This window comes from Pagrus major, chromosome 5 (assembly GCF_040436345.1).
Source record: "Pagrus major chromosome 5, Pma_NU_1.0".
Lineage (NCBI taxonomy): Eukaryota > Metazoa > Chordata > Actinopteri > Spariformes > Sparidae > Pagrus > Pagrus major.
Genome location: NC_133219.1, coordinates 9,752,229 through 9,764,617, shown reverse-complemented (window position 1 = coordinate 9,764,617; position 12,389 = coordinate 9,752,229). Strand labels below are relative to the sequence as shown.

Genomic DNA, 12,389 nt, shown 5'->3' with positions numbered 1-12,389 from the left:
GAGATAGCAATAATTACAGTGTACAACATGTGAGGGTCATCAGCTCTGGAACTAAACTGAAAGCTGTCTGCTGAATTTAGATGAGTGAATGTCTTCCTCTCCTCACAGTATTCAGCTTTGCTGTAATTGCTGAGAAAATTGTCACAAATGTGAAATAAGTCAAGTTTAGGGGATAATTCCAGTTCTACTCATCCAGAACTTCAGTTCAGTTCAGTTCAGATTTCTGTTGTCCCTCTAGGTGAAATTAAATTTGTAGAAGTGGGTAATAACACAGCAAACAAGAGAACACAGAACATCACAACAGCAGAAAAAGAAAATGTATCTGTTCGTTATAAATAATTAAATCCAAATGGTAGCAATAATAAAGTAGTGAGCAGTGCAGTCAAAGTTTTAGAGCAAGTTAAGTGCAATTATTACACTTGCAACATAGGAAAATTTGAACCTATTGCTCTTTGTCCTGGGAAGCCTGTATCTCCGGCCAGATGGGAGAGGAACAACTTCAGTCAGAGCTGGCCAAGTTCGACCTTGCCTTGCCTTCTGCAGAATTTGTCTGTCGTAAATATCTGCCAAAGAAAGCTGCTGCGTGCCAATTATTTTGCTGGCTATTTTGACACTGATTGTAGGCTGAGAGGAATCAGCAGTCACTCAACATATCAAACCGATCACTATTCAAGTGCTCTGTGTGCGGGAAGTGTTAATACTTGATGCCCTCTGCATGTGGAACACACTAGACCACCCAGTGCTGGCTGTGTTAGGTGTCTTCATTCATTGCACCCTCCAAAATAAAAAGAAATTTGGTCCATTATAAATCAGTATATTATAGCACTAACAGATATTCATTCACTAAACACTTATTTCTGATACAAATTGTTCACTTTAGACTGAATACATGGTCCAATTAAAGGTCATATTGCACATATTGAGGCTTGTAGTTAACAATAAAGGATAGTTAACTCTTTAAATGTGACAAATTGATGGTGATATACCATTAAAAGATTGAGACAGTCAGTCTTACACCTCTGGCTTGGCTTCCCTACTTGACATGTGAGTGTCAGCTGCAACAGCACTCAACAAGTGGCTATTTAAGATGGCTCCTATAGTGCTGAGTCATTGACATGTCACACTGCTTCGCCGACACACCCACAGTGACACTGCTGTGTGCTTTGTGCCTAGAGCTAATGTTTCAGCCAATGGTGAGTGACACAGAATAGCCAATTGATCAAGTCCAACTCATTTTCAGTGTTTCTTCGTTGTGAAATATTTTGACAGATCAGCTAGTTCAACAAGGAAAGAGGAAACAAATGTTCACATCTACCTGTGTGGTGTAAAAGGAGAAGGGATTGACAGAGAACCTCTGAATCTTTAGCACGCTCAGTTGAATCAGATGAGATCCTAAAACACAAACTGGCATCCAGTTGGATAAGAAAGTGAAATTTAAACTTCTGGCCTGCAACAAGAGACAGGACGACATGGCCAAAAAAACAAATGATAAATTATTAAGAATAAGACCTTTAATGAGGAAAATCATTAAGATGATTGGCCTCTAACAGGCTCTTTGAACTAATTTAATTGAATAAACTTGAACCTGTATATATTCTGTTTATATATTGGACAATATACTATGAAACTTAATTTATACATGTGTAGTTATTGTCCTTTATTTCAGTATTTGTTTTTATTTCGCTTTTGCAACTTTAGATTTCTACCGCACCACATTTCAGAAGGAAGGTACTGTTTTTACTCCCCCACATAGGGCTGTCTTGATATCAGATTTGAACTAGGCCTACATGATTATTGGGGCCAAATGAACTCATGATAATGACATTATCGTAATATCTAGAAATTTGAAGAAAAAAATGCCAATCAAATTTATCTTTGACTTTGTTTACTGTGCATTTTGTCTCTTTTTTTGGCAAATAAATTCCCCTTCACAATACGAGTGTAGGAAGGTGGAGAGAGCCTGTAATCATAACTTTTTAAAAAAGTGTACAGACGTAACAATTACTCAATTACTAGTGATAAGGCAACAAGATGAACCGATGAACAAAAGATGCACAAGGCACAACATCTTCTTTGGATTATTCACATGATTTTGTCATAGACGTATTATTAACATGATGTCAATATTTCATAATACATATGAGCCGTTAATAAACATGATGCATTAGTAAATAATCAACTGCAACATAAAGTAGTTAAAAGTGACTTCTCACATGTTAATGCATCAGTAGACTAATAAAAATCCAATACAGTATTAATTTGACTCCTTGGAAGGGGGAATCCTGAGTACTTTTCTTACTAAAATGTAATTTTTGCTGTCAATATTTTTGTACTCTTACTTAAAGGTGCACTACGTAGTTTCGGGGAAAAACTTTTAATCTTCGTTGGCTAATTTGTAATGTCTAAACAAACCAAATAAACAAACTCTCTTCGTTTTTGTGACCGAAGAAACTGAATAAACAAACTGACCTTAAAGGACAACACAATTTCATACTGTTTTACTTTGTTTATATTTGGCGGACCCTGCCACCTTTCAAGCTTCAAACAATGTTCTGACCTTACCTTCCTCTGAGAACAGCTTGTTTATTTGTTAGGAAAAAATAAATATTTCTGAGTTTGTGTTATTACCTCATTATTTGTAAATATAAAAATTCTGAGTTTGAAATTCTTCTCCGAAATTACATAGTGCCCCTTTAATGATAAGAAGACCAAGCCTACTTATCTTTCCGAGCAGACCTGTGCGGTTACACTTAATGGTTAAACCCATTCAAAAAACTCTCAGACAACACAAGGACGCACGACAGCGTTGTGAAATGTCAGAGGCAGAGACATCTACCACGGAAACTTTTCATTGGCCGCCCTAAACCAAGAGCCCGCCCAGTTGTGAGTATCTGTAAAACGATTGGTCTACATCCGCCCGAGCCACGCCCATTGGCTCTGAACGTCACACTGGCGCTGGAACTCCACTAAGTAGCGATGGTGTTGTGGTTATCCACGCCGCCGACACCTCTCTGAGTGTTATCTGGTACTGAGGAGCATCTGGGGGAGCTCACCACGCATGGAGTTGAGCTCGTTTGGTGGCAACACTGGACATGTCGCAGATCAAAAGCAAAGACGATGAGCCTTTTGGTGGTGACGGTGACTACGAGAGCTTGCCACCTCATGTCTCAGTGACGACCCACATGACAGCAGGAGCCGTGGCTGGCATACTGGAGCACACGGTGATGTACCCCGTGGACTCTGTCAAGGTAACGCACACAGAGGAAACAAATCACGCCTGTTTTCCCTCTACAGCTCATCTACCAACTAGCTTACTCAACACTGCTAACTGCACACACAGCTCGCTATCGGCTGCTAACGAGCGTTAGCTGTAAATTGTTTAAGCTTCACATCCTTAGTTAGCCTCAGTGTTAGCTCAGTTACAGCCTGCTTGCTACAATAAAGACTGAACAAACTAGTTAATCAGGCTAGCATACATGAAAACCAGATAAATACACGTTAGCTAAACCCAGAGGCAAGTAGTAACAGTTTGACTGTTGTCGCTTCTTTCTCGATATAACTAACTTTGCTTACAGAGCAAGCTCACCGAACACCCACTGTCACCTTAACTCACCAAAGTCACATTTTAGCAAGGTTAAGGTTCAAAGTTATGACATTATTTTAATCATGAACTCGTTTTACTGTGTGTACATGCGTTTCCGTGCTATCCTACACTTTTCTCGGTCACAGGGTTTGTTTTTTTGTTTCCATACAGGAAAATGAGTTACTCAGACTTACTCTGTTACTAGTTGAAGGTCAAGTACCTGACCTGACTGTGAAAGATGTCAAACTGCTTTCACATTTAAAACTACACTTATAACTTCACCATTACAGTGTAAACACAGTTGTTAAACTCTGTAGTGCATTTGCTTTAAGTACACTTTTGTGACCACTCATAGATGTATTGACCAATGAATGAGGGTCAACTTAATGGTATCCCTGTTGGGGGAACTAATAATCAGCACTATATTTAAATCTTCTCTGTCTATTCACTGATATGATTAAGTGTAATATTCATTAGAGTAGAATTGGGCTGCATGACTGATATTGTCATTAGTCAACATTAGTGGGAATGATAATTTCTGCTTCACAGTTTTCATTTTCACTATAAAAACTATTAAAGTCCTGAAAATGTGATATTTGTTGGAGTCTGTAGCAAACACACATGTTTTCTTACATCTGGAGAACAAGAATTGAAGGCCAGGGCATCTCTGACAGCAGCACTACAGTACTTCATTATTAGGCTGTTTTGTCACACATTTCTCCTTTATCGAAAAATAGCATCTTCTTGTGATTTCCATTATATTGTGGTTAGATTCGGTTTAACTTTAACTAGTGCAACAAAATGCAGTTTAACATCTGACCAGATACTACAAACATTAGCCAACATTTAAAGTAAAATGTCAGATTTTTAATTTATTATTCAGGAACTGTTTCTTCTTTCTTCAAATGTTATGGTTACTATTTATTTGGGAACTAATGTGCATACTATAATCCTTCTGACTTCAGTTGCATCCCCGTGAGGTTCTGATGTGTTGACTAAAACTTTGATCAAGTAGGAACTTCAGGTTATTTAATTCGTTCAACGTTATTCATACATTTATAATTGAGGCTGATGTTACTGAGGTGATTCTCTGGAGTCATTATACAAGTACACATCAATACTGTGGCACATATGATGATGAATGTAGATCTAGAATGGTCAGACTAGCCTTAATACAAATACTCGGTGCAGGGATCACATGTCGCGTACTTAAATTATGTTATCGGCTAGTTTTACGCTTGTTAAACTGTGCCTGCAAAGCAAATTGCAAACTGTTTCTTTTATTGTGTGAACTTTGCCCCCTGCAATCCTCCTCTTCTGCTCAGCTATTGTTTCCCAACAATGCAGTGTTGTTTTGATAATTTGGCGCGCTGCTCTGCTCTAATGATAATCTTGATGTGGCACAGACAACTTCATGAACATACTGCAAGACAGAAAATTCCATTATATCCTCTTTGCGTCATTGTCCTTGCCTTGACATCTTTCCACATTAACCCATGAACCATTATTACACAGACCATTTCTGTTGCCATTTCCTCTTGAGGTTTTTCACAAGTTTTCACAAGCAGCATCCAGATGTATTGCCCATTCAGGTGAATCAATGCAAGTCGGCAAAGAACCTGTTTTGAAATATCAATGATGTAAACTGATGAAAGAACCAATCATGGTTCATATTTTATCCTGTTTATTGTGACAGTCACGGTTTACAGTACAGAAAGACAGTGATATGATAGACTGACTCCAATACATTTACTTCTTGTTAAAGATTCTAGATTAGGAGTCTGTGTTTGATGACGCAATTATCTGTGACTCACATCAAGCTTGAGATGAGTTTGCAGAATGTTTCGAAACGAGACTTGTATTTATTTTGAGTTTTAGAGTTCAGTTGACAATGGTAACAATCCACAGTCAACTTACAACCGTGTGTTTCAGCCTCCCGGTAAAGAACAAGAAAACAGTAAAAAACACGGGGAGTAGCCTGTGTTAAGGCTAGGAGGGGGACCTTATCGGTGCTGTGCACATTTGGAATCAGCCTCATGCAGTAAAGGGTGTGTGTATGCAATTGTTCTTCTGCAGTGTTGATTAGTAAACCGCCACAGAGCCAAACGAACACTGAATTGCTGCATATAATTTGGAAAGATGTGCCACAGTGTAGTGTAGTAGATGGAGATGGATCGTGAGTCTTGTATACAGATGCATGCTGTATGCAGAAAACAGTCTTGTTTAATTAATTGCTATTTTTAGCCGTTTCACATCACGAGTACTGAAAAAATGTTGTAAATCATAAATTAACACAACAGATTCTGCAATGATGATCCAATCTGCTTGCTTGTTCTGGAGTTAGTGCTTGACACTTGCTGGACTAGTAGTTTTACACAACACTTTTATCATACTCTGTCTCAACAGCTCTGTATAATTCCTAGTGGCTTTAAAATAATATTGTGATTTTTTTTTAGCTATGTCACACAATATATATTTCAATATATTGAAATCTCTTCAAAAGCACTTCCTAAATGCGAGGAGTGGGCAACAGAATCAAATATTACAACACTTACCTCGGTATCCATGTTTCAATGATATTGCAGAGATGACTATTGGTTCTTTTAGAAAATATAAACACAATGAGATTTTGATCAATAACTATCAATAATGTGGATTTAATGACTTGGTGTGTAAAGGCAGTCTGGTCAGTTCAGAAAATGTACCCCTTATGTCATATCATGATATAGCCTCATTTTATGATAACAATATATTATTGATATATTGCCCAGTACTACATTAGCCCATAGCTTTCTTTAACACTTAGATAAGTGTTTTGAGTAATTCAACTTTACACAGATACCTTTTTGTTTTTTGCGTGACATAACAGTCATTCTGATATTAATTAATATTAATTAATTTCACAACAGTTTACCCATATTTAACCTTTACTATAACTTAACCTTCTGTTTATTTCTATATTAATAAATTTTAAGTACTGAAGACGTCTTTTATCAGCCGACATTCAGAAAGTTATCCCCGTCCTCGCATACAGTTTGAACTGCATGTGCTTTCCTTTGTACTGTGTCCAGCATATTTTCCCCTTCAAATAAATTCTAGAGCAAACGGCTATTGTAAGCAGTTAACCACTTTTATCTATCAATTGGCTTAAATTTAAAAAAAAACATGCTCTTTTGCCTCTGACTTCAACAGAACAATGGGATTCATAGTGCAAAAATCCAGTCACATAAACTTAGAATGTAAACTGTGCTACCAAGTTCTGTGTGCCCAAAATTCCCAAATCTGTATTAAACGGAAATGTAATTGATATTTTATTGTTGAGCCAGAGGAAGGAAACACATGGGAACACGCTGAAAGGAACATAGACTCGGCCTATCTCCTGAACCAGGCCCAGATCTCATCACAAATAAAAACATGCTTTGTGGTGTCCAGATAACTTGGCATGGTGGAGTAAAACAAAGAGCTGCCACAGCCTCCCACAGCAGCCTTGGGAGAGACACGCATCATTCAGTCAGGACGTCTCTGGTGCCAAGTACACTTACTGTCAGAACAATGTGACAGTATTGAGTGAACAATACATCAAGACATCGTGATTTGGCTTACACCAGGTGCCCACTTTGAAGCCAGGCAGACTCAGAGTTATATATGTCTCAGGGCTGGGAGACCTGACCTTAAATAACCCCCTGACTGCATGTTATCACAGCCATAGTAAAGCACATTATTTCTAATATGCATAAACATTTATCACAGTAAAGAAGGAATTGGGGACGGTGATGAAGTTAGTATACCGCCCAACCCTATTACGTCTTTATTTTTTACAGACAAGGATGCAGAGCCTGCAGCCGGACCCAAATGCACAGTACAGGGGTGTGTATGAGGCTCTGAAAAGGATCATCAAGACAGAGGGGATCTTCAGACCACTGAGGGGCCTCAACATCACCATGATGGGAGCGGGACCGGCCCACGCACTCTACTTCGCCTGCTACGAACGGCTCAAACGCTCACTAAGTGACATCATTCAGAGTGGAGGCAACAGCCATTTAGCCAATGGTACGAGTTCCCACGTCTCGACACAAATCACTTGATTGTGAACACTGACTGCTTTCACATTGGGCTCAGCAACATGGCCTGGAGGAGTGTTGTTCAAATAAGTCATTTTAATGCCATATCCTGTTTACAGTGGCAGGGATGAAGCCATATTCCAAACATGAAAAATCCAAACATGCTCTCTGGAATATAACAAACCAGTGTTGTTTTATAATATAAACACTACAAAAAATACTTCTAATACAAATAAAATAAGGCTCATACCTTCAACAAATTAATTTGCTTGTAAAACTCTTGTAAATACAGTTATTGATTAAGACTTGACAAGCTCTGTTTATGTTTTAACAGGTGTGGCAGGTAGTGTGGCCACTGTTCTCCATGATGCAGTCATGAACCCCGCTGAAGGTAAGAGAACAATTCTGAGTTTGAACTCCACGACAGGAACAAACCAACAATGAGTTGATGCTTCTAAGTATTATCCGTCTCTCCAGTGCTTGTTATACTTAATTCCTCAGTGCCATACAGCTCAGTTGTCATGCTAAGGAAAAGCCAGTGACGTAGTTTGACTGGGTTAGACACACACCTTCATTACAATGTACATGGGCACAGCTGTTGAGTCAATTCCTTATACACCGCCCAATAGCTTTTTGGCCTTTTTAAAGCCTGTCCTTGACATTTAAAAAAAATATTTTGTCTTAAGTGCATTGAATAGTATAAGACTGTATGGGACTCATGAAATATACATGATAAAACATGCTAACATGCTTCCTTGTTTCCTTCCATGGCGCAGTCATAAAGCAGAGGATGCAAATGTACAATTCGCCATATCGAGGACTTTTGGACTGTGTTCAAACAGTAACGCGCACTGAGGGCATGGGAGCCTTCTACCGCAGCTACAGCACTCAGCTGACCATGAACATCCCCTTCCAGGCCGTTCACTTCATCACCTACGAGCTGATGCAGGAACAGTTAAACCCACACAGACATTACCACCCCGGCAGCCACATAGTGTCGGGAGCAGCGGCGGGGGCCATTTCAGCAGCAATAACCACTCCGCTTGACGTTTGTAAAACTCTGCTCAACACACAAGAGAATGTAGCGCTCAACTCCGTGAACATCAGCGGACACTTATCGGGAATGGCTAACGCCTTCAGGACAGTGTACCGGCTTGGTGGTCTGGCGGCCTTCTTCAAAGGGGTCCAAGCTCGGATTATATACCAGATGCCCTCCACTGCCATTGCCTGGTCAGTGTATGAGTTCTTCAAGTACTTCCTGACAAAGCAGCAGCTGGAATCAGAGGCAGGACCTCGACCGATGTAAGGGAAAGTGTGTTGGAGCTGATCACGCCTAGACTGGAACTGAAGAAGAAGAAGGCTCCGACCTGTCGCTGCGTGAGATCGCTGTGTTTGAGGAAACATCAGTTATTACCTCACAGTGCAGTCGTCATGATGGAGGAGTGACTAAGAATGGCACTCCTTATTGTTGACTTACTTAAGTCTGTGTGCTTTCAAGTTAAGATGATGTTGCACAACTGGGGTATGCAACAGAGATGAGTATTCTTCAAAGGTCAGATACACGCACAAGAGTCAAATCTTCCTCCTCCTCCACCCCACATTCACATCAACTCTCCATATTGTGTTTCCTACATGTGGCGAGAGTCTAAATAAGTTGTCCTGAATGACGTTTAAATTTCTCAATATTGGAACTTGTTATTTATTGTGTTAGCTTTCCGAGGCTTGTATTTTATGGATACGGAAGAAACACAATGCTGTTTGTTTGTTTTATTTCATCATGTATTTATAAAAAAGAAACATGCAAACACATTCCTTCTTTTCACTCCAAGGCGAACAGAACAGTTGTGCTTTCCAAGTGCCTCATAGATATTAAATGCTGCTTCAGCTTTTCTTCTTTCACTCTGGTTGTTGACAGAGAAAATATTATTTTGCTTTAATTACGCATTTCGCTTTTGTTTTGTCCAAGTTCTAGCAAAGAAGTGTGCCATTTTGTTATTGGATGAAATCTTATCTTGGCTCTTTATGTCATAAATGGTCACATTTGTCAAATCTTTACTTACTAAACTGAAAGATTTGTTTTTTTTTCCGTTGCAGCAATTTGACTTTTTTGTTACAGTATTTGTTCTTTAAGTGCAAACTACTTTTATCCCTTCCTGAGAAACGGTCTTTCTCTCTCAGTATGATGTGTGTACGCTGTAATAGTCCAGTTATATGCCTTGTTTAAAGCACAGCATTACTACGCTTCTGAATCATGCACAATGGAGTGCTGCAGGGATGACGTAGTTTTGTAGGCTAACCTGGAAGTTACCATCACACTGGTTCCCCTGACAAAAAGCCTGTGGGATGATTTGCATTGGATTATGGATTATTGCAGAAAATAAGCTCTGTGGCAAACACAAGTTTATGATACTTACATGTTTTGTTCAGTAAGATAGTCTTCACAGAGGAACACCACTTTTACGATTTTTGAAGCGTAAACGAAGTTGCCGGAAGTAAAAACCTTGTTCACATGACTTCAATGTCAACCACCATTAAGCATCTTACTACACTATTTTATACACTCTTTACAATAAGTTGACCAATCTATGAGCTGTGAAGTTAGAGTAAGAATATTCTGCAACTAAAGTCGGCCTGTAAAGACAACCTTTGTAGTCTCATTTAGCCACTTGTTGGCAACCGCCTTTTTTAAGACACGTAAACGCTTTATAATTCAAATGTGGGGTATTTACTGATGTGTCATCGAGCAAAACCTTAAAATCTCTTAATCTTGTGTTAACCACAGACCTTATTTCGGGCATTCAACCAAAAAAAACCCCACTGACTGACGAAGACGAGGGTAGGTCAAGTATGGTAACTTATCTCCAGGTTGTAGGACTAGTTCCTGCGGCACTCTGTAAGAGTCCAATAACTTAAAGAACCACACCTGTTGCAGAAAGAAGGCAGCTTAAAAACATGAATATATAATTGTGGGTGACTATTTTTGAGAACCTTCAATGTGCAGGTCCAAAGACGGATCTCAGAAAAGGCTGTTACTTGAGAGGGTGACCATATCTCAACCTTCATGTACATTTGTACTGGTGTGATGTTTAGCTTGCAAGTGGTTTGTTTAATGTGTGTCATACTGAACTTCAACCTGAAGGTTATAGTGTGTGTGTATGTATATGTGTATATGTGTATGTACATATATATATATATATATATTGTGTATAAACAATATTTTCAGAGTATAAGTTTGGATGAAACAGACTTTCTGTGATGCAATGTAACATAACTTTAATTATTTTTTAAACTGACCAGTGGTCTTGCACTCTTCTTCACCATGAGACCAGTGAAAGCCTGTTCAAAGCAGCTGGTGAGCAGGCAGTGTGATTTCTTTTATTCTCACTCGTCCTGTTGTCGTTACACGTTTCCTGTGTGCTCACTGCTCCCTCCAGCCTCCAGCCTCTTGCCTATTTTCCATTCAGAAGTCAAGACATTCCTCCAGATATTGATGTAATCCAGCAAGCAGCCAGATTTATTTGTTTTTAATTATGGAGGTTTTTTTTTTACCCTTTGGTAAAGTTCAGAGAGTTCGTTGGATTCCAGCAGTCTCACAAACCCTTGAGCAACACATTCATTATGCTTGTATTTTAGGGTAATTATTAATATACCAAAGACATGCATTCTACTCTATGCATCTAACTTTTAACCTGTAATTATGACGCTGTTTGCCCGCCTGCTGTGAGTTGTCATTCCACCTTTTGGCCCCACAGTTTCCACTCGTTAAACTGCCTAATCACTTGAATTCTTTGAATTTCTCATTTAGCGCTTGAGGCTTATTTCCTGTTTGTGTTTGAAGCTTAATGTGTCAGGAAAATATTTGCTGCCTCAGCATTTTTATTCGCTCCTCCAAAATGTTTCATTGACGACTAAAGTACTTGAACTAAAGCAGTTAAAAGTGGAACATGTCTGTTATTATGTATATTTTGGAAAATGTAACCCAGTTTATATTTACTGATCAGTTGCTTTAGGCGATATAAGTTAGTTATATTGAATGCAATATGGACTTTACATGAATGGATAAAATGCTTGAATATTAATATGGCAGAATTGGCATTGATTTATACATCTGTTTCACAGTTAGATTAGTCTGTAGCCCACATTGTGTTAGTTGGATCCACTGACAAAACTCCTCTGATTGTAAGTTAATCACATGATTAACAAAAGTGAAATGAAGTCAGTCAGAATAGTTTTTGTTTTTTTTGCATTATGACAATGCAACACTGCCTGCACTCCACCTTCATTCCTCTTAATGTGGCGATTCATGATGGTGAATCCTAATGTTGCAACAACTGTGTCCAAGTACTTTAAATGTGTCAAAGTAGTTTCTAATAGATGATCACATTTAAAGGAGAAGACAGGAGGGCTGATATTAAATTTGGGTTGTTCCATGATGTAAATATTTTTACGCTATATACGCACAAATGATGGAAATGATGGAGTCGGGGTGTTTTGTTTCTTGTGTGCCATCTCCAGAACAAGAATGCTTGGAAGTTTGTCCATGCAAATATGAAATGATTGTGATGATGCTGCTACAGTATGTAACACTGGAGCTGAAATAAACATGCAAGTGAGAAATGCTGTGTTTTTGTTTTGTTTCTGAACTAAATATTTGCTTTAATGCTCCATGTTTGTTTGTTATTAGGCTCTCTGCATTAAAATACAATCACCAGGAGTTTTAAATTGATGTAAGTGAAGTTAGTATT

General features: G+C 38.7%; 1 protein-coding gene across 1 annotated transcript; it reads left to right on the top strand.

Moving 5' to 3' along the window:
- Window positions 1-3,051: 3,051 nt before the first annotated feature.
- slc25a37 (solute carrier family 25 member 37) lies at window positions 3,052-10,792 on the top strand. Its single transcript, XM_073466525.1, has 4 exons — window positions 3,052-3,248; window positions 7,405-7,633; window positions 7,979-8,035; window positions 8,421-10,792. The coding sequence occupies exons 1-4, from the start codon at window positions 3,093-3,095 to the stop codon at window positions 8,948-8,950; spliced, it is 972 nt and encodes a 323-aa protein (XP_073322626.1). The 5' UTR covers window positions 3,052-3,092; the 3' UTR covers window positions 8,951-10,792.
- Window positions 10,793-12,389: the final 1,597 nt, after the last annotated feature.

Bases quoted from the DNA above. Each gene is read 5' to 3' on its own strand.
- slc25a37 (XM_073466525.1), top strand. From the start codon at position 3,093: ATGTCGCAGATCAAAAGCAAAGACGATGAGCCTTTTGGTGGTGACGGT. The intron at 3,249-7,404 runs GTAACGCACACA...TATTTTTTACAG, and splicing joins ACCCCGTGGACTCTGTCAAG to ACAAGGATGCAGAGCCTGCA. The intron at 8,036-8,420 runs GTAAGAGAACAA...TCCATGGCGCAG, and splicing joins AGTCATGAACCCCGCTGAAG to TCATAAAGCAGAGGATGCAA.